Below are 23,482 nucleotides of genomic sequence, written 5' to 3' on the forward strand. Positions count from 1 at the left end.
AAATTAATATGTAAATCTCATTTTGGATTAGTTGAGTCATGTTTTGAAGTTTGAAGGGGAAATCTACTTTCACATACAGTTTTGAAAAATGGACTGTCAACCTAACTAACCTATAGTTTATCTTTGGAGCATATGTGGATTTTTATGTACAAGTTCTGTATATGTTTGCTTTAAGCAAACATTCCTTTAAGACTACTAAATTATTGAAGAGAAAGGTTTATTCTGTATGGTTCAGAATTTATAGATACAATATTAGTATAGCTTTTATGTTTCTCTCTATAGCTCCCTTGAGTAATAGAATAGTATTGCTGTAGTCTTACTTTCCGAAGGGGAATAGATGAAAGGCTGTCATCTGAATCCAAAGTGAGTTGTTTAATGAATAGGAGTTAGACCCTAAAACTTATAATTATTGCTCTAGGGCTGAATCCATTAAGAACTGAATTTGATTTGGGGTAGGATTTATAAAAGATATTGGAGAACACCAATTATATGGCATCAAGGCTGAAAAGGGATTTTGTCATGACCAGTAAATGTGAGGGTCGTTATGCACACTGATCTTGTTCACTTGCTAACCAGATATAGGAGATGATGTTATCAAGAGCAGACTTCTCTATTTAAAGGAAGTAATATTAAATAAAATAAGGAAAGATTTAAACATCTATCTGAAATGTGGATTGAATCTAAAACATTTTGCAACTGGTGTTTGAAGTGAACAGATTATCTTGTGTCAAGCTTTTCTATTTTCTCATGCATGTACCTTTTAAATATTGTGAAGGTTAGAATGGAGGAAGTTTCTTTTTTTTAAATATTTTTATTGATTTTTTACAGAGAGGAAGGGAGAGGGATAGAGAGTTAGAAAAATCGATGAGAGAGAAACATCGATCAGCTGCCTCCTGCACACTCCCTACTGGGTATGTGCCCACAACCAAGGTACATGCCCTTGACTGGAATGGAACCTGGGACCCTTGAGTCCGCAGACTGATGCTCTATCCACTGAGCCAAACCGGTTAGGGCAAGAATGGAGGAAGTTTCTAATTATTATATGTAGTATTATAGAGCTCATGGGAAGTTTAAAGTTTAGTAAGAAGTTTTCACGAAATTTGTATATATTAATTTAGGAGGTTTTAAAAAATCACTGTGAGGAGGCATTTAAAAAAGAGAGAACTGAATGAATTAACAGAAATGTTTAAAGCAGAATGTGTAATGAACAGTAACACTTGAGATGCTATCTAATTTTAAAATGCACCCCAGATTACGGATGCTCTTATGAGTGTTTGAAATTGGAGAATTTGAAAGTGGAGTTTGAAAAGCCAATAAGGGCTCTTACTCAACTTGTTGGCTGCACTTCAAATGCAGAAGATATGGGTGCTTTTGAAAGCACATTATTTGGCCCAGTGGGTATAGCTCCGTGGTTGAAACCAGGAGGTCACTGTTCGATTCTGTAGTTCGGGCACATGACGGAACCTACCATAGCAAAATGAATAGATCTTGGGTAAAACATATGCTTTAATGAATGAGATTGCACTTTTCAGCTCGACCCATCTCAAATGTGAGCTGAAACCCAAGAAATGAACTATAAGGGGTAAGCAAACTGGAAATGTAAAGGGCCTCGAGGAGCAATGGAAATATCAGGAGTCTACCCTTGGGCGAGTAGCAAAAAGAGGGCCCTGGATTGAAAGTCCCACATTAAGCCTGTGTCTTTAAAAGGGGAATAAAGTAGTTCCAAGTTTGTATCACAACTTGACTTCCTACAGAAGTAAATTAAATCCTCTTTGGAAAAAAAATCATTCCCAATTGAGATCCATTGGTTTTCCACAGATAAAAACCAGGCAAATATAAGCTTGTAATAAAATATCAGCAAACAAGGAAACAAACAGCCACGACTGAGAGTCAGCAGAAAAGGCAAACAATTGATTGGCCTACTCCCTACCTAAGACCTTAGATACTAATGCTATCAGAATAGAATATAAAATAATCATGTATAAAAGGTTTAAAGAAATACAAGATGAAATCATAAAAATTAGCAAGTCCTTAAGAGTCTAACAAAAATGATCCAGTAGATTTTTAAAAAGAACCAAACAAAACATAAAAATATATAATCGTTGGGGGGAAAACTCTCAGTGATTAAATGGTTAAATATGCAATAAGAGAGTTGGTGACCTGGAAGATAAATTTGAAGACATTATAGAGAGTGCAGCACAAAGAAACAATTGGGACCACATGAAAGAAAAGCACAGAAAAGGCAGGACAAATAAAAGAACAAATTCATATATCAATAGTGACAGTAAATGCAAGGGGACTAAGTCTGATGCTGGCTGTGGGTTTTTTTTAGATGTCTTTGTCTGCTTGAGGGAGTTTTCTCTTTTTCCTAATTTGCTAGAACTTTTTTAAAAAATTGCTTCTTGGTCCTAAGTTGATACTGGATTTTTTCAAATGCTTTTATTGCATCTCTTTTTCCGCACCTATTGAGATGATGATATGGTTTTTCTGTGAATATGGTGAATTTCACTGTTTGATTTTCAAATGCTAAAGCAGCTTTGTGTTTCTGGGATAAACCCAATTGGTCATGATGCACAGTCCTTTTTATGTATTGAATTTGATTTGCTAAAATTTTCAAACAAAATAAAATTTAAGACAAAATGCATTAATGGGCATATATAAAATACTGTATCCAACCATTACAGAACACACATTATCTTCAAGCACACATTAAATACTTACAAAAACTATGTACTTGTCCATAAGCAATAAATTTCAAAGAATTGATACATGCAGGCCACATTCCCTGATGGCTGTTCAATTCAGTTAGAAAAAAAAAAAGATAAATTGTCCCATACCTGTTAAAAAAAAGTTATGGATCAAAGCAAAAATCATAGTAGAAAATAAAAATAATTAGAACTGAATCATAGTGAACTATTATATCAAAAGTTGTAAGATGAAGGTAAAGGGATGTCTAAAGGGAGATCTTTAGCCTTCAAAGTTTTTATTAGAAAAGAATAAAGCCTGGTAATTAATGAGCTAAACAGCCCCCACCTTAAGCTGTAAAAGCAAAAAAGCCCCAAAGAAAATAGAAGGACTGACATAATAAAAATAAGATTTTATTTTTCCATTTCATTATTTCATAACAGGTTGACTAACTTTTTGTAAAATGTGTATGGAAGAGCAAAAGCCCCCCCCAATAGCCAGTGCACTGCTAACGAAGAATAAATTGGAGGAGTGGGGCGCTTGCCCTACCAGAGAGTAAGACTTAGCAAACTCTCATTATTTCTGTATCTATTCAGACAGTGTGGTCATGGACAGGGGTAATTAAAATGATTGGTGGAACAGAATAGGAAGCATTGAAACAGACACTCCAGTGGGTGTCCTTGACATATGATAGGGATGGCACTGCAGAGCTGAGGGGAAAGCATTTTTTCCCATAATAGTCTGGGACAATTGGTTGTCCATATGGGAAAAAATCAGATTGAATGTAACAAGATACACGAAAATCAATTCCATATGGTTTAAAAACAGATGTGAAAGACAAAACTTAGAAATCGGAGAAAATTTTAACATACATTTCTGAACTAATACAGAAGAATTTTTAAAATTTCTGATATAAAAATTGCTAACCATAAAAAGAAATATTGGCAAATTCAGCTCTATTAGACACTTCCAAAACTAGAGAAGATACTTGTATTACATTTAACTAATAAAGGATCTGTGTCTAGAATAGAAAGAACTAAAAAAAAAAAAAAAAAAGCCAGGTCGATATGGCTCAGTGATTGAGCATCGATCTATCAACCAGGAGGTCATGGCTAGATTCCCGGTCATGCCTGGGTTGCGGGCTGGATCCCCAGTAGGGGGTGTGCAGGAGGCAGTTGATCAATGATTCTCTCATCATTGATGTTTCTATCCCTCTCTCCCTCTCCCTCTTTAAATCTATCTCTATATATATTTAAAATATATTTTATTGTCTTTTTACAGAAAGGAAGGGAGAGGGATAGAGAGTTAGAAACATCGATGAGAGAGAAACATCAATCAACTGCCTCCTGCACACCTCCTACCGGGGATGTGCCCGCAACCAAGATACATGCTCTTGACCGGAATTGAACCTGGGACCCTTGAGTCCACAGGCCGACGCTCTATCCACTGAGCCAAACCAGTTAGGGCTAAAAATATATTTTAAAAAATCAAAAATAAAATCAATAGGAGATGATAGATAAACCAAAAGAAAACGGAGCAAAAAAATAAATAAATAAATAAAAGGAGCAAACATATGAATAGGCATATTACTGAGTGACACAAACATATGATTAATATACACAACTTCAAAGTATTAGAGAAATGCAAATTACATCTACAGTGACATATTTTATACACACTGTATTAAAAAAAATAATGTTTGATAAGACCAAAGGTTGGTGAGGATGTGGAGATATGGAAATTTATCTAGACATTATTTAGAGCATTGAACACTTGCCCCAGCAGTTACACTTTTAGGAATACACTCTGGAGAAGCCCCTGAATAGATACACTAGAGATCATCTGTAAGAGTTCAGAGCAGTACTATACATAACACGAAAAGATGGGCAACAACTAAATAGCCCAAATGTTTATTGACTTGAGAATAAAGAAATAAATAGTGACAAATGTGCATAATGGAATACCATAAATTAGTGTGCAATAAACAAACCAGTGTTTTGTACAAGATGTGTGAAACTTAAGACCACAAATCCAAGTGGAAAAAGAAGTCCCAGAAAAGAACATCCAGTAATATTTTTATGGCATCAAAGGGAAGAAGTTGGTTAAGATGATGGGAGAATATGCACAGACAGGCAACAGCATTAGTAATATTCCAATTCTGAAGTTAAATGGTGAGTTCTCTGGGGTTTATTTCAGTATTAAGTTTAATAACATAAATGTTGTATATCTTTCCTTTTGTATATATTTAATATTACATGGTAAAAATGGAAAAACACTTAGCTGGCAGGAATATTTAAGATGTTGGAAACATAATAAAAGCCTATAAATTCTAAGTCAGCCTAACTCTGTGGGCTGCTGAACTTTGTCATTATTCAGCAGCTTCCAGGGTTCCTCAACCCCTTGTGATCCCAGAGCGCCATCTGCTGGAGAGTCACTTTATATCCTCAAAACAGGTTTAATTTTTTTCTTTTCTGGCTTTTAAGCTTTGTGCCCAATTTGATGCCCAAGTTAAAAAAAAAAATCTGGAGAATAAAAGCAGTGCTATTTCTAGTGCTTTAGTCACTATTTATGTGTGGAAACCTTGCTTCAGTGGCTTTTGGTTATATGGGTATAAGAGTTCCCAGGAAAACACATTGCAGCTTCTTCTTTTAGAAACGTTACAGCCATTCCCTTTCGAGGGATAGTGGGAGAGGCTAATGCATGCTCAGCCTCCGCCCAGCGAAGCCACCCCGTCTCTTTCCATGCCATCCTTCCTCTTCTTCCTGTGCTCTAATTTATTTTCTTAGCACGAGTTTGAGATTTTTGTCAAGGAAAGAAAAGTGCCACTCAAAGGAGAGGTTTGGTGCTTAAAACTAGTGAATGAATAGGTTCAGATGCGTCATTGCAGTTCCAAAGAGGCAGCAAGTACAGGAGAGATCTTATTCTTCTTGTCAGTCCAGGTATGTTGGGGAGCAAGTATTGCTCCTGGGGTTCCTCCAGCTCCCATTTTTTTAAAAATAAATCTTTATTCAGATTATTACAATTATTTCTCCTTTTTCCCCCCATAGCTCCCCTCCACCCAGTTCCCACCCCACCTTCTGCCCTTACCTCCCCCCCACTGTCCTCATCCATAGGTGTATGATTTTTGTCCAGTCACTTCATGAACCCCCCCATACCCCTTTCCCCCTGAGAATTATCAGTCCACTCCCTTTCTATGCCCCTGATTCTATTATATTCACCAGATTATTCTGTTCCTCAGGTTTTTAATTCACTTGATTTTTAGGTTCACTTGTTGATAGATATGTATTTGTTGTTCATAATTTTTCTCTTTACTTTTTTCTTCTTCCTCTTCTTTAAGAATACCTTTCAGCATTTCATATAATACTGGTTTGGTGGTAATGAACTCCTTTAGCTTTTTCTTATCTGTGAAGCTCTTTATCTTCCCTTCAATTCTGAATGATAGCTTTGCTGGGTAGAGTAGTCTTGGTTGTAGGTTCTTGCTATTCATCACTTTGAAAATTTCTTGCCACTCCCGTCTGGCCTGCATAGTTTCTGTTGAGAAATCAGCTGACAGTCGTATGGGTGCTCCCTTGTAGGTAATTAACTGTTTTTCTCTTGCTGCTTTTAATATTCTCTTTTGTCTTTTGCTCTTGGCATTTTAATTATAATGTGTCTTGGTGTGGTCCTCTTTGGATTCCTTTTGTTTGGGGTTCTGTGCGCTTCCTGGACTTGTAAGTCTATTTCTTTCACCAGGTGGGGGAAGTTTTCAGTCATTATTTCTTCAAATAGGTTTTCAGTATCTTGCTCTCTCTCTTCTTCTGGCACCCCCATAATTCTGATGTTGGTACGCTTGAAGTTGTCCCAGAGTCTTCTTACACTATCTTCAACTTTTTGGATTTTTTTTTTTGCTTTTTGCTTTTTCGGTTGAGTGTTTTTTGCTTCTTTGTGTTTCAATTTTTTGACTTGATTTTTGTGTTCCTCTTGTCTGTTTTTGGGTCTCTGTATAATATTTTTTATTTCAGTCAGTGTATGTTTAATTTCTAGTTGGTCCTTTTTCATATCTTCGAGGGTCTCGTTATATTTATCGGCCTTTTCTAGGATATTCTTGAAAAGCCTTATAACCGTGGTTTTGAATTCTATATCCAGTCGTTTGTTTTCCTCCATTTCTTTCATTTGTGATCTGTTTCTTTGATGCCGCATTTTCACTGTTTCCCTGAGTTGGTAGGGTAAATTTGTGTGCTAGGTTTCCAATATGGCCCAGTGGGTCGGCCTCCCCAGTTAACCTGAGGTGGACACTCTTGGTGCACCCCTTTGTGGACTGTGTGTACAGCCTTGTTGTAATGAAGTCTTGATTGTTGTTGGTATCACTGGGAGGGATTGACCTCCAGGCCAGTTGGCTGTAAGGATCAGCTGTGTCTACACTGGGAGAAGTTCGGTGCTGGAGACAGCCTTATAAGATTAGACTTGCCAAATTGCAATAGCCTCTGTGCTCAGCTTGGATGGGGTGGAGTCTCAGGGCAGAGCAGACAGTCTTGGCTTCCCGTCAGCCTTGCCCTTGCGCGCACTCGTAGACCTCTGCCTTCCCCAGCTCCCAAGTCTCCGCCCGAGAGTCCAGACTCCCCCCACAAGAGCGTGGGTCCCCAGGGGCTCGCCTGGAACCGGGGTTCAGTGCAGTCAGGAACCTCCGACTCCCTTCCACTAGGGAAAGCCTGTGGCAACCTCCGCAGCCTTTGTGTGCACTGGCACGCGCGCGCGCGCTTTCAGTCCTCCGCCTTCCCCGGCTCCCGAGTCTCCGCCCGAGAGTCCAGACTCCCCCCACAAGAGCGTGGGTCCCCAGGGGCTCGCCTGGAACTGGGGTTCACTGCAGTCAGAACTGGGGCTCAGTGCAGTCAGGAGCCTCTGACTCCCTTCCACTAGGGAAAGCCTGTGGCAACCTCTGCAGCCTTTGTGCACACTGGCGCGTGTGCGCTTTCAGTCCTCCGCCTTCTCTGGCTCCCGAGTCTCCGCCCGAGAGTCCAGACTCCCCCCGTAAGAGCGTGGGTCCCCAGGGGCTCGACTGGAACTGGGGTTCAGTGCAGTCAGAACTGGGGTTCAGTGCGGTCGGGGGCTTCCTTCCCCCTTCCGCCAGAGAAAGTCAGCCAGGCTCTCAGCAGCCCTTCCTCTCTGCGTGCACAAAGACCCTTTGCCGTACCTCCAATTCTCTGTGAGCTTTTCTTTCCTTCTAGTTGTAGAATTTTCACTCAGCCAGCTTTCCTGTGGTTCTGGATGGTGTCCGTTCTGTCTTTTAGTTGTAGTTTTGAAATTGTTGTGCGAGGCAGCAGTTTAGGTGCTTACCTATGCCGCCATCTTGGTTTCTCCTCCAGCTCCCATTGTTGAGATGACATGGTCTCAACCAAGGGTTCCCCTTTGACCCTTTAGTAATATGGTGGGAATGCTAGCTAGCTATTTCTGTCTCTTCTGGAAATCTAAAAATATCTAAATCATATTTAGAAAGTGGAATGAGAAAACCGGACACCTTTGGTGGGAACTGCCTTTTAATGGCAACTAGACTTGGTGAGATCACTGAGGCTGGGACCATAGGGCAAATTTCCTCCCATACCTTCTACTGATTTTGTTGGGAGTTAACCGATGGCCCTGGACCTGAACACAATTAAAATTCTGGGTTTTGGTACCTCAGGCAGAACTGTTTGCAATAAATAAAGAAAAAAGGCCTGACCTAGAGTCAAAAATTCCAGGTTTAACAAACCCACTGGAGGCTCCACCGTGATGCTTGAGCACCCACGGCCGTTACATCAGCAGCGAAGTAGGCTGTCAGGAAAACAGAGCTCAGAACACGTGCTCTCTGTTGAGCCAACAATGCAAGTTTGGCAGATGATGCCTACGATTTATCTGAGTTCCTCCAAAGAACAGGCCCGCGGAAGTACAAAGTATTGTTATGGGTTAGGAAACAGCTGTCGGTCAGGGGCCTTCTGATAGGGTGTTTCTGCAGAGAGTACTCCCCGGGTTTATGGTCTGACTTGGAGGTAGAGTCTCCTGTCAGGCCTCTCAGGGCAGGGAGGAAGGGAAGGAGGGCTCTACCATAGTGGGTAAGTGTGGGGGAGATTGTGACACAGGTTGACTTAAGCAGTGTTCTCCAAGTCACATCATGAACGTAAGCCACCTTACATTGGCCTAGACTTGCTTAGATGCTGCCCTTTCTTCAGGTGCAAAAGGATGGAGTGAGATGACTTTTGAGGTCCCTTGCGTTGTTTTTATTAGCTCTGAACTTGGTATGTTCCCATCTTTATTGATCTGTGATTGACAATAATAGTGTAAGATAGTTAACGTGTACATTGTGGTGGTTTGATATATGCATACATTGTGAAAGGATTTCTACCGTTGCATTAACACATCCATTGCCTCACATATTTACCTTTTATTTTGTGAGAACATTGAAGTTCTGCTCTCAACGCATTTTAATTATACAATACAGTGTTATCAACTGTGGTCACTAAGTTTTACATTAGACCCTCAGACCTTACTCATCTTATAGCTGAAAGTTTGTATCCTTTTACCAACCTCTCCCTATTTCCCCACCTCCCAGTACCTGGCAACCACTTTTATACTCTCTGTTTCTATGCGTTAGACTTTTTTTGTTCCATATATAAGTGACAGCATATGCAGTATTTTTCTTTCTCTGTCTGACTTACTTCACTTAGCATAATGCCATTCATGTTGCAAATTACAAGATTTTCTTCTTTTGAATAATATTTTCTTCTTTTGAATAATATTTTAAAGAGTGAATAATATTCCATTATATACATTAGTATACATATAGGTACATTATATATACATGTGTGGTATATAGATATGAATAGATAAAGATGTGATACATATATATGTATATATATGTATATATTCATCCATTGATGGACACTTGGATTGTTTCTATACCTTGGCTATTGTGAATAGTGCTGCTATAAACATGGGAGTTCATTTTATCTCTTTGGAATAATGATTTCATTTCCTTTGGCTATACACCCAGAAGTGAGTTAACCTAATGCATTGAGGATGAAGTGGAAGTTGTCCGTGGGGGTGGCAGTGCTCAGAAGACAGTGGTTCAGGGAGGAGAGCTGAAACCCAGGGCTCTGAGCTCTGGCTTTGCCTCTGCGTTCCCGGTATCATACTGTCACAAGTACCCTCTTCGGTATGTGGAGAGGAAAGGTAACTAAAAATGATTTTACGATGCTTTACAAATAAATATTGTTTAGCCTATGACCAATTTCTATCTGCAGGAGGAAGGTCAACAAAGCCGTCAAAGGGTCTTGGTGGTAGTTTTCTCCACAATCCAGTGACCCCATTGCTTTTTCTCTTATCAAACCTCCTCCTCAGCTTCTCTTTAATAAGAGTCCCTGGCCTGTCAGTCTTTCCCCTCCAGCTCCATTGAGATATTCACATGTAACATAGGTAAGTTTATGGTGTACAATGTACAGTGTGATTTGATACATGTATGTATTGCACAATGATTACCATTATAAGGTTAATTAACTTCCATCCTTTCCCATAATTACCTTTTTTTTGGTGCTGATAACATTTAAGACCCGCTCTCTTAATACCTTTCAAGTATATAATACAGTATTGATAATTGTAGTCACCATGTTGTACATTAGACACAGTTCTTATTCATCTTATTACTGAGAGTTTGTACCTTTGCCTGGTCCACCTTTACAATCTCTCACCTCATACTCAATCAGCTACTTCTGTCTCCATCCCCTTCCCAGTTGAGCTCTTTTAGCAAAATTTGCCACTGGTTAAATCTCTCTGCCGACTCCACCCCTCTACCCACGCCTGCAGCCAAGCAGCTGAACGAGGCTGCAGAAAACCACACAACCATCTTCGCTGCCTCACTTTGCATTCATGCTGTCACATCTTAGGGGGCCCGTAGGGCTGCCCAGTAGTCCGACCACATATTCCCGGAGAATCTACTCACGCGTTTTTCAAGATGACTATTTCACACGTTTCTCCTCTCGCCTCAAATCACCAACATTTCTCTTTCCCTTTCTAGCTGTTTTGTTTGGCAGAGAAAATAAAGCAACATGAAGATCTCGTTCACATTCTCCCCTCACCAGATCTGCCCCGCGGCCGCTGTGCTGCTGCAGTGGAGGAGGCACGTGGAGCAGCCCGTGCACTGGCCCCCATCCCCTCGCAGGAATAGCAAAGCCACCGCCAGCCTTATAGACTGGCCACTGTGTGCCAGGCTTAGTTTTAAATACCTTGTGCCATCCTTACAACAGCCCTGTGAGGTCCGAATCCGTTTTACAGGTGAGGCAGCTGAGGCGCACCAACCTTCAGCAACCTTTCAGAATGACACCGTAAGTGTGCGTGGCTCCGAGTTCACGTGTGTAACCGCCCTCTCTCTGATGCCTCACCCCTCAGGACATTCCTCCAGCGGCTGTCTCCTCTGTCTCCTGCACCATCAGTCCCTTCTCTACCAGATCTTCCCCATCCACTTACATTCACATTCTAGGAGCTCTTATCTTAAGCACCTACCCTGGACCTCATATCTCCCTTCAGTGGCCCCTTAGTATACCTCTCCTTTTCAAATTTCTTATAGGAGTTGTATTTACTGTACTAACTTTTTCTAATATCCTTTTCAAATCCACTCCTCCTTTTGTCCCTACGATTGCGCGGAAACAACTTTTGTCAAGGTCACGAATGACCTCCAGAATGTCAAAGGCAGAGGCAATGTCAAAGCCAGATGGACATTCTCAGTGTCTTACTCCGCCTCTCAGAGGTGTTTTATTCATTTGGCTTTCCTGACACCACTCTCTCTTGGTTTTCCTCCCACACAGCTGTCTCTTCTCTGTCTCCTTTGCTGGATCGCCCTCTGCTGGCCAACTTCTAAATGTTCGATAATCCAGATCCCATTTTTCTCTGTCAACTTCCCTGTCTCCCAGCACTCATTCTCTTGGTGATCTCAGCCAGTCTTAAGGCTTTAAATATTATTTATTAATTGATGACTCCTAGATTTTTATCTCTAGCTTTAATCTTTCCTGGGCTTCCAATACTTCCACTTGGAGGTCGTAGGCCTACCCATCACACAGTTATTGTCTCAACTAGAATTCTTTTTAAAAAATACGTTTTTATTGATTTCAGAGAGGAAGGAAGAGGGAGAGATAGGAACATCAATGATGAGAGCGAATCAGCTGACTCCTGCACATCCCATACCCATGCCAAGCCCACAACTGATGCCCTGACTGGGAATCAAACTGGGAATGGAACCGTGACCTCCTGGTACATTGGTCACTGCTCAACCACTGAGCCACGCTGGCCGGGCTCAAATAAAATTCTTGATTTTGCTCTTTATCCTTTAGTCCCTATTTTTGGTAAAGTGGGATCTTCCTCCCACATTCCACATTGTCATTATCAGCAGGGCTCTACCTTCAAATTGCATCCCAGATCAGACCACCTCTCCCCACATCCAGAACTACACCCTTGGGGTTTTGGGGTTTTGGAATAGCCTGCTAATGGGTCTCCTGCTTTGTCTCTTGCTCTGACGTAGCCTGTTCTCTACCCTGCAGCCAGAGTCATTCATTATAAACACATGTCAGACCTGGCCCCAGCCTTCCCCTTACCCCTCATTTCCTAGATTCTCTCTGTCCCTCCCTGCCCCTCACCCCAGCCCAGTATCTGCCATTCTCTGAATACAAGCACACATCTGCCTCAAGACTTTTGCCCTTGCTGTTGCCTCTGCTTCCTGTGGCTGGGGATGTGCTTCCTAAATTAACCTAAATTAAATAAGAGAATTCATTATTTTGGTATGATTTCTGTTTAGACTTTCCCTTATCAGAAAAGCTTTCCTTGATCTCCCATCAAAAATAGAGCACCTGGCCTTTTCTATCTTTTTGCCAGTTTTAATCGGGGTGTAATTTATGTCATGTATCTGCCTGTTTGCTGTATGTCCCCTCTGGGTGTCAGATCGGCTCCACGAAGGCAGAGAAATTCTTGCTCTATCCCTAGTGCCTGGAACCAGGTGCTTGACAAATATGTGTTAAATTTTTGAAACAGTGGCAGGCCTGTTTTCTTCATAACTGTTACAAGAAATTTGAAAAGGAGAAGGGACACTGGGGGGCCATGGAAGGGAGATATGAAGTCAAAGGTAGGTGCTTAAGATAGGAACTGTTAGAATTTGCTTGTAGGTTGATGGGGAAGATCTGGTTGAAGTGGGGGAGGGAGACTGATGGTGTAGGAGAGAGGAGATAGCTGCTGGAGGAATGTCCTGAGGGGTAAGGCATCAGAGAGAGAGCATGGTTATAAGATAGGAATGAAAAATATTAGATGCAAAGTTTTTTAAAAGTAAAAAAACCCCACACCCTGTAAATGATGGATGAGAAGGGATATGTGTGGGGAAAATTGCCTGGAAGCAGCGAAGGAGAGTCTCGGCATTACTTGGTGGCTCCAGGGGTGCATCCATGGTGAGCGTGGGGCCCACAATATTCCTAGAACATTAAAATTAGTGGAACACAATGAAATGGAGATCTTATGTCCCCTAAACCTACCCTATTTGAAGCACTGAAATAACAAATTGTGAATGTAACTTATGATGATAGTAACGAAAATGCTTTTTTAACCATGTTGCTTTTCTGAGTGTCTTTAATCAATATCCCATCTTCTAGTTCCTTCTGGGTTGGACTGGAGCATTGAGGTAATTGTTTCCACTTCGTGGGTCATTCCTCCGTAAAGAGAGCAGTTTTAGGAGTGGATCTAGGTACCTCTCACTTAACATGATTGTGCGTTCTGCTCACTGATGCAGAAGAAGAATGAAAAGACAATTGTGCCAAAATAATGAATTCTCTTGTTTAGTATCTATAATAATAAAAGTGTAATATGCTAATTAGACCGGACAGCTGAACAACCTTCCGGACGTCCTTCTGGACGACCTTCTGGATGAAGCTGGGGCTGTGAGGCCCAAGGCAGCCACCATGGCTGCAAGGGCCAAGCCCCTTGCAGGAATTTCATGCATCAGGCCTCTAGTTATAAGATATAAAGGGATTGGGACGCTTCCTTTAAATTCTGTTAGCATTTTAGTGTGCTTTCCGATGGTTAAACCTTTAATGACCTCCAGAAAGCAGGAAGAGGTTGTTTCCTACCATAGTAAATATAAATACAACTAATAAAAATTCATGTTACCTGAACTTTGACTACAAATAACCATGATGCATAATAATTATCTAACAAAACTGTGATTTAAAAAGTTTAAAGTGTAGGTGAATGATGGGCACACATCAGTAGATGAGTGGATAGAAAAACTGTGGTACATTTATACAATGGAATACCACTCAGTTGTAAAAAAGGGGGAAATCTTACCGTTTGTAACAGCATGGATGGATCTGGAGAGTATTATGCTAAGTGAAATAAGCCATATGTGGAATCTAATGAACAAAATATACTAATGAACAAAATAGAAAGAGACTCATAGATACAAAGAACAGATTGGAGGAGGTGAGTTGGGGGGCTGAGTGAAAAAGTGAAGAGATTAAGCCCAAAACACACAAAACCATCATAAACACAGACAACAGTATGGTGGTTACCAGAGGGAAAGGGGTAGGGGATGTAAAAGAGGGTAAAGGGGGGATAAATGGTGATGAAAGGAGACTTGACTTTGGGTGGTGAACACACAATACACTATACAGATGATGCATGATAGAATTATACGCTTGAAACCCAAATAATGTTAGTACAAATGTTACACCAATAAATTCAATATAACAGTTTTAAAAAATGATGGGCACAAAATTTCACAAAACTCACATTGCTCCATTGGGCCATAAAATGTGTTTTAAAAGGCCAAGCAGGCTTATTTTGTAGTGTTTGGGTCATTTAAGAGATTCATTTGCAGTCACTTTATCATTAATTTCTTTTTGTCCAGAGGGAGAAGACGAGGAGGAAGAGGATGACGAGGAGGAAGATGAAGAAGACGAAGACGAGGAGGAAGATGAAGAAGAGAAGGATGCAGACTCCCTGGATGAAAGCTTGGGTGGTGACACTGAGCTGCGTGGGTTCACTCTGCCTGGCGTCACATCCCAGGAGCCTGACTTAGAGCAGGAAAGCAGGGACCTTCTGGAGGGAGTCACCTACCAGGTGCCAGATGCCCTCGAGTGGGAGCAGCAGAATCAGGGCCTGGGTAAGAGTCCTGAGTGTTTCCCTTTCCCTGCTCCCTCCCCTCCTTTTACTTTTCTAAGGTGCCATTGATTATGGAGCAAAGTGAACTTTCTGTTTACGTTGATGGTGGTTCATTTGGGGAAAAGTGGTCAGTTTTTTTTCTTCAACATGTTTCTATTTAATGCTCTTAAATAACCAGGCCCCACACAGTCTCCGCCTGCTCTCTGAGAGCACGGTTCCCTAATCTTTGAAAGGAGTTCCATCTTCCCTTCCCAGCCGAGGACAGCTCCAGGCTTTGGTCGGGCTTCCAAAGGGGGAGGGAGTGTGTGTAACCGGTACACTAACCAGCAGTGTGAATGGTCTGGAGCCAGAGAACATGTACTTAGTCACCCTTTGTCCTTGTAGAATATACTCCCCAGGCGATGCGAGTCCAATGACTTTTCTGTTCACGCTTGTGGTGGCGTTCCATTGTCAGCCACAGTCTCATTTTAGCAGTCAGTGTCCGAACAAACAACCCCTTGCTTACTCTCTCGTATGTGTCTGTGGCCACATTTTATGTGAGAGATTGGATGCAGGCTGACCCTCACTTGGCGCACTCTTCCCTGTCAGCAGGGAACCTCTGCTGTCTGTCTTCTCTTGTTTTTTTTTGGAAGAGACACTATTAAGGTTCGGGTGACTCCTTGAGGCCTCACTCTCGTGACCTGAGGCAAAGAGACTTCTCCAAAGAAATTCCTTTTGTCCTAACAGCCAGTTCCATTGACCGTCTTCAGTGTAGCAGGAGTTAGGGTTGAGGATCATATAACTACTTTTGGGGGATTTCATTGAAAAAGTGGATGTTGGTCAGGGATGTTACTCTGGATATCATACTAGTGTGTCTTGGTGCCTGGTTGAAACTTCTAATTTAGAATCCTATTATTACGTCTTATTCCTTAAAGATTGTTCTTCTCACCTCCCATGAAAACTCTCTGTTAGATCAGTGGTGAGAAAGGGTGAGTGCATTCAAATGAGTCTGGAATGGGAAAGTCCCAGTGTCTGTTTATCACAGGATTGGGTAGCTTAAAATAAGCTCTTTTTTTTTTTTTAAAGCTCAAACTGGAATTGGTAAAACCTTTAAAGGTTTGCAATCTCAGAAGCAATCCTTTTCATAATCGCTAGAACTAAAGAAACATGCATGAAGATGTTTAAAGTCACCTTTTCTCCTTTATAGAAGTCTTTGATGAGCCATCTTTTAGATTTGGTTGATTACTTTTTCTAACAAACCTAATTGAGCACCTGCTATGTTCCTGGAACTTTGCATGGCATTTGGAACACAGAGAAAAACAAGGCAGTGCCTTTTCTTCATTAGAGTAGGGCCCATTTCATAAAGGTTTCAATGCAGGGAGGGTTTCTATAGGAAAAGTAGGTTATAAGAGAGCAGAGCAGAAATGTAGAAGGGGGTTATTTACATGAGCTTGGAGGGAGCAGAGCTGTCACTTGTAGGATGGGTAGATAAGAGCACGCAGGGGAAGGAGGCCAAAGAAGGAATATGCACAACTGGAGGGTTGAAAGAGCATGGTGCATACACACGGGTTAACAAAGACATTTGTTTTATATCAGACTTTTTCATATTATAATAAGTTACCGTTTTCCTAAATGTCTCTTACCTTTTGCTGTCACTTCTTTTCTTGACAAATTCATTTTGTCCACATGTTTTTAGTATTGTTTCTAGGAACCAAAACAAGGAACAAATCTTTCAAGCTGTTTGTTTTTTTTCCCCATTGTGGGAAGACTGTTTGAGTAGTGTCTGGGACTGAAGTTTTACTAGCTCATTAACTTTTCTTTGGAGTGTCAGGAGTATCTCCTCATAACTGAAAACCAGTAAAAACTTCTGGATCAATATTAATTGATACAGTATCCTAAATACTCTCAGATTAGATGAGATAAAGGAAAACCTCCCCTACTTGTGATGGATTTTGTGGTAGAGTCCCCAAAGATGTCTATGTCCTAGTCCTTGGACTCTGTGACTATGTTACCGTACCTGGCAAAAAGAACTGTACTATGTGATTAAATTAAGGGCCTTGAGATAAGAATGTTATCTTGGATGATCTGGGTGGGCCCAGTATATCATAAGTGTTCTTATAAGGGGGAGGTAGAAGGGTCAGAGTCAGAGAAGGAGATGTGATGACAGGAAGAAGTCAGAGTGATGTGGCCAGGAGCCAAGGAGTGCTGGCTGCCTCCAGAAGCTGGAAAAGGCAAGGGATGGATTCTCCCCTTGAGCCTCCAGCAGGAACACAACCCTGCTGACACCTTGATTTCAGCCCCTCAAGACCTATTTCAGGTTTTGACCTGCACGACTATAAGGTAATGAATTTGTTGTCTTGAGCCACTAAGTTTGTAGTAATTTGTTTCAGTAGAAATTAGAAACTGATAGAGATTCAATGAGTATTTCATAAGCAGCATCATTTTAGAAAGTAGAGTTGCATGACAGCTGTAGTCAGAGTGTGAACATAGTAAAATTCCATAGTTTTTTCCTTAATGAATCATTAAAAATGCAAGCATTGAGACCCTTTAGAAAGTAAACCCATTTAGTATAATAACACTTTAATTGGCCATTGTCTTCATTCCTATTTTTAAGTGTTTTTAAATAGATTTTCACACTTTATTTTACAATATGAATGGTATTCTAAAGCAAGTGCTAAAACCCACATAAACATTGGAAAATGAACAGATTGAAGTGGGTAGCTGGAATTGGCTAAAAATAATGCAAAGTCTTTGAGTAGATTATAGTCTCATTTCCTGAGAAAAGTAGAAAACTTGGATGACTTTCTAAGGTGATGCAGTAGATTCATGGCTTCAAATACTCACTGTCACAGACATATTGCCTCTAAAGCTTTGGAAAGAGAGAGCTCAGTTTTTGATTGTGGAATGAACTGTCTTGTCAAGATAGAGAGAATCAGGAGAGAAAGTTCCATGTCATAGGTGAGGTGGATGGATTGATTGGTAAAATGCTAGTATCTTACAGGAAGCTCTTTATTCACATGTACAGAATCAATTTCTTTTCTGATCTAATAAGTTCATTTTCAAATGTATTGATAAGAGCCTGTACAAAGAGCAGATGCTTGACTGAAACCACTTCTTATCCTGTTACTATGATAAATCACACATTATCCTTTCTTTTTAGAGAGAGAGAGAAGAAAGGAGAGGGAGAGGGAGAGGGAGAGGGAGAGGGAGAGGGAGAGGGAGAGGGAGAGGGAGAGGGAGAGAGAGAGAGAGAGAGAGAGAGAGAGAGAGAGAGAGAAACATGGATCGGTTGCCTTCATTATGCACCCTGACCAGGGATTGAACCTGCACCTGGGTATGTGCCCGGACCAGGAATCGAACCTGAGACACTTCGGTGCATGGGATAATGATCTAACCAACTGAGCCACACCATCCAGGGCATATATTTTTGGGGGTATAAAATCAGTAGGACCAGAGTTGATTCAACATATCCATTTTAATGTTGAAACATTTCCAATGTAATTAATACCTGGAGATTCTTTACTTTTTGTATTCTATCTCTGTTAGGATTCCTTGAGCTACAGGTCCCAGAAACCTTAAAATCAATTGGTTTAAAGAATAAGGAAATATATTTTCTCTCAAAACAGGAAGTCCAGAGATAGAGCTCCTGAGTCAGTTGAGTCAGTAGCTAAATTGTCATCAACTGATCCAAGTTTTCTCCATCTTGCTGCACTGTCCCCCCTGGTGTGTTGACTTGCCCCCCAGGCTAACCACTTTATACAGGATTGAACAAAAGTAGGTTTACAGTTGATTGTATGAAAAATAATACAATAATGAATAAATAATAATACAAGAATAAACTGTTTCGAGTAGTCACAACTGTAAACCTACTTTTGCCCACCCTGTGGTTGCAATGGCTAGAGAAGTTTCAAGTGTCACGCCCAGACAACTCATTGTCCAGGGAAAGAAGATTGTCATTGTCTTTTCACTGTCTTTTTTTAAAATACATTTTTATTGATTTTTAGAGAGAGAGGAAGGGAGAGGGATAGAGAGATAGAAACATCAATGAGGATGAAACATTGATCGGCTGCCTCCTGCATTCCCCTTTTGGTCATAGAGCCCACAACCCAGGCATGTGTCCTGACCAGGAATTGAACCAGTGACCTCTTGGTTTATGGGTCGACACTCAACCCTGAGCCACACTTTCTTAAGAGAGGAAGCCTTTCTAAGAATCCTTTAGTAGAATTCTTCTTGCTTCTAATTGCCTAGGATTAGGTCACATTGAAATGACATTAGGTCATTTCAAAACAATCATTGGCAAAGGGAATTTGATCATGTGAATGGATGGGGATGGGTTTCAATAATCATCCCTGTCACCCATGATTTCTGTTTTTTGTTTTTTTTTTTCTCTTGTAGCTAATACTTATCCATGCTCTCCTATCCTCTAGGAATCCTATGAACAATCTTATAAAATTAATGTCTCTTTTTAAGTATGTTTGAGTTCATGAGTTCTGGATGAGAGTCTGAGGGTGGCATTGCTACATTTTCTTCCTCAGGAAGAGATCACATTTGGACACTTTACAGTTTGGTTAATGTTCTGGATAGATAAGTCTTCCAAAAGCCATCAATTAGTTAGGTACAGAATTATTATTTATTTTTTTAAAGTGGCTGTAACATTTTATTTTATTATTTCTTTTAAATTTGCATTTCTTTTTTAAAAAATTTAATAAATCTTTATTGTTCAGATTATTACAATTGTTCCTCTTTTTTCCCCCCATAGCTCCCCGCCACCCGGTTCCCACCCCACCCTCTGCCCTTACCCCCACCCCACTGTCCTCATCCTTAGGTGTACGATTTTTGTCCAGTCTCTTACTGCACACCCCATACCCCTTTCCCCCCGAGAATTGTCAGTCCACTCCCTTCCTATGCCCCTGATTCTATTATATTCACCAGTTTATTCTGTTCGTCAGATTTTTTATTCACTTGATTTGTAGATTCACTTGTTGATAGATATGTATTTGTTGTTCATAATTTTTATCTTTACCTTTTTCTTCTTCCTCCTCTCTTAAAGAATACCTTTCAGCATTTCATATAATACTGGTTTGGTGGTGATGAACTCCTTTAGCTTTTTCTTATCTGTGAAGCTCTTTATCTGCCCTTCAATTCTGAATGATAGCTTTGCTGGGTAGAGTAATCTTGGTTGTAGGTTCTTGCTATTCATCACTTTGAAAATTTCTTGCCACTCCCATCTGGCCTGCATAGTTTCTGTTGAGAAATCAGCTGACAGTTGTATGGGTGCTCCCTTGTAGGTAACTAACTGTTTTTCTCTTGCTGCTTTTTTAAAAAAAAAAATATATATTTTATTGATATTTCACAGAGATGAAGGGAGAGGGATAGAGAGCTAGAAACATCGATGAGAGAGAAACATCAATCAGCTGCCTCCTGCACACCTCCCACTGGAGATGTGCCCGCAACCAAGGTACATGCCCTTGACCAGAATCGAACCCGGGACCCTTCAGTCCGCAGGCCGATGCTCTATCCACTGAGCCAAACCGGTTTTGGCTCTCTTGCTGCTTTTAGTATTCTCTCTTTGTCTTTTGCTCTGGCATTTTAATTATGATGTGTCTTGGTGTGGTCCTCTTTGGATTCCTCTTGTTTGGGGTTCTCTGCACTTCCTGGACTTGTAAGTCTATTTCTCACCAGGTGGGGGAAGTTTTCTGTCATTATTTCTTCAAATAGGTTTTCAGTATCTTGCTCTGTCTCTTCTTCTGGCACCCCCATAATTCGGATGTTGGTACACTTGAAGTTGTCCCAGAGGCTCCTTACACTATCTTCATATTTTTGGATTCTTTTTTCTTTTTGCTTTTCCGGTTGAGTGTTTTTTGCTTCTTTGTATTTCAAATCTTTGACTTGATTCTTGCGATCCTCTAGTCTGCTGTTGGATCTCTGTATAATAGTTTTTATTTCAGTCAGTGTATGCTTAATTTCTAGTTGGTCCTTTTTCATATCCTCGAGGGTCTCGCTAAATTCATTGGCCTTTTCTAGAAAATTCTTGAAAAACCTTATAACCGTGGTTTTGAACTCTATATCCAGTCGTTTGCTTTCCTCCATTTCTTTCATTTGTGACCTGTTTCTTTGTCTCCGCATTTTGGCTGCTTCCCTGAGTTGATAGAGTGGCTTTGTGTGCTAGGTGTCGTATAGGGCCCAGTGGCTCAGCCTCCCCAGTTACCTGAGGTGGACACTCTTGGTGCACCCCTTTGTGGGCTGTGTGCACAGTCTTGTTGTAGTTAAGCCTTGATTGTTGTTGGTATCACTGGGAAGAATTGACCTCCAAGCCAGTTGGCTATGAGGATCAGCTGTGTCTACGCTGGGAGAACTGTGCTGGAGACACCCTTGTGAGACAAGACTTGCAAAAGCCTCTGTGCTCTGCTTGGATGGGGTGGAGTCTCAGGGCAGAGCAGACAGCCTTGGTTTCCCATCAGCCCTGCCCTAATAGGCCCCTGGGTCTCAGTGTCCTGTGGTAATTGCTGCAAACACCTTTGAGAGAGAGCTGCCCTCGAGTTCCGCCTGCTGCCAGACAGTCCAGTTTCTTTCCGAATGAGTCTTGGTCCCCAGAGTCTAGCCCGGAACTGGAGTTCAGAGCAGTCAGGAGTTATAGTCTCCCTCCCGCTTGAGAAAGCCAGCCGCGCACTCAGTTGCCAGTCCTCTCCGCACGCGCATCTCAGTACCTCTGCCTCCTGCAGCTCCTGTGAGTCTCAGTGTGCTTTTCTCTTTTTTTCTAGTTGTAAAATTTCTACTCAGCCAGCCTTTCTGTGGTTCTGGATGATGTCTGTTTTGTCTTTTAGTTGTAGTTTTGAAATTGTTGTGTGAGGCAGCAGTTTAGGTGTTTACCTATGCCGCCATCTTGGTTTCTCCTAGGTACAGAATTATTATAGCTGTCTTCATTTTTTTCTAATATAGAAATCTAACATAGGAATGGGCTCTTGATTTAGGAAATGGAATATTTTTCTCTGGAGGTCTTTAAAAAAACCTGATATTCTATTAACAGTCTAAGGATGTTTGTGAAAAGCAAAAAGAATGAAGAGCACTCATGTAGTTATTTATTTTTTTTACCATTCATTCATTAAGTGCCTACCAAGTGTGTCTTGTATTTGTAGAAATACTGTAAGGCTGACTTATAAAGAGGTAAATTACCATGGGACAGACAGTGGTCCCATAGATGTGAGGTCAGGGGGCGGAGCAATTCCACAGTAGGGAACTGAATCATCAGTTATGACCAGGGATTGCCGAGTGGGCAGCCATCTGTGAGGTGCGACTTCAGGAGTGCTTTGCCCAATCCCCTAATTATATCATCCTTTCTGCCTTAACTCGGTGCTAATTTTCAGTGGTAGAGCCTTCCTTTGGATTGAGATAAGGTATCTTGAGAAGGCTTTAGAAAATGCAGATCTGCTATTTGGGTAGATAATCCATTAAGATAGTGTCATATATTTATCATTTATTATTGTTATTATTAATTTATCAAGCTCATTAGCTGGTGATTGATCATGATTTTAAGATTAAAGAGAGAGGAACATAAGACAAATGTGTGTTTTTTTTTGAATTGGTAGGAAGGTAGGATGAGCTGCAGGCAAAGGGTGTGGTATTTAGACCTTATAGAAACCCAGCTCTTGATTGTGAGAAAGTCAGACTCTTGCCTCTAAATGTGTCAGCTCTTTTCTTTCTTCTCCTTGACCTCCTTCTTCTTATTCTTTTAAAAAACTATGCAGCTAAGACTGAACACTGAAATATAGTGCTAAATGGGCTGTGGCAGGAAAAAAAAAAGAAAAAGGAGAAAAAAGACAAAAAAGATGCTCAGCAAAAAGATAGTGGGAAGTGTGAGATTTCAAAGAACTCTTCATTGCAACAAATGTCAGTGTATTTTGATGTATAGCATATTAGCCATGGATTAAAAGGTTGCTGGGGAAGCTGCCGGGCTAACGTAATTGAATATGAGTATAGAGGAGAGTGGGGAATGAAACCTTAATCCAGTGTAACCAGTACAAAATGAGAGGTAGATTGGCCAAAGCCTCCAGACCAGTGGTTCTCAGTCTTGGTGGCACATTGGAGAGCTATAAAAATGCTGATGCCTGGGTTCTACCTAGAGGACAGCTGTCCTGGACTGAATCCACTGGCTGTTGCCTTGGGGTGAGGCAGCTTCTGTGAATGCAGAGGGGATGGAGAAAGAGAATTTAAAAAGTGTTTATAACTTCTATGAATGGAACCCCTATTAGCAAAGATTTACATTAGCAAAGATTTACATTGCTTTTCATGATCTGTTGTGTATTGGATTAGTGTTTCTTAAAATTTTTTAGCTTTTTTTTTTTTTACAGTCACACAGAGATAAAATTTAAATCCAATACTCGTGCTTTAGTTTTCCCAGAAAGCCCACAGTCACATTACACACTCCTAAATCTGGCCATGGAGGTTGGTGCCAAGGCTCCTGCATCTGGGATGACTGAGCATCTCCCCGGATGAGTGGGCATCTTGCTAATTACCTGGGTGGGATTCCTTCCCCTCCTGAGGTGGTCCCCAGGGTTTCTGGATTTGAGAGTGATACCATGCACTCTTTCTTTGGAAAGAACTGAATTATATTTTCCTAGATGGGGCGAGCAGAAGACTGGGCTGCAGACATTCTTTTTCATACAGGCAAGACCCTCTG

General features: G+C 41.0%; 1 protein-coding gene across 4 annotated transcripts in view; it reads left to right on the plus strand.

Annotated features, from left to right (window-relative positions):
• ARMH4 (armadillo like helical domain containing 4) overlaps positions 1-23,482 on the plus strand; it is a 257,827-nt gene that overhangs the window by 155,080 nt on the left and 79,265 nt on the right. For all 4 annotated transcript variants that reach the window (XM_080670192.1, XM_080670194.1, XM_080670191.1 and 1 more), the window contains one exon: positions 14,573-14,827. In XM_080670192.1, the coding sequence (XP_080526318.1) occupies positions 14,573-14,827 (255 nt within the window). The remainder of the gene's footprint in view (positions 1-14,572; positions 14,828-23,482) is intronic.

This window comes from Plecotus auritus, assembly GCF_963455305.1.
Source record: "Plecotus auritus genome assembly, chromosome: 1".
Taxonomy (NCBI): domain Eukaryota; kingdom Metazoa; phylum Chordata; class Mammalia; order Chiroptera; family Vespertilionidae; genus Plecotus; species Plecotus auritus.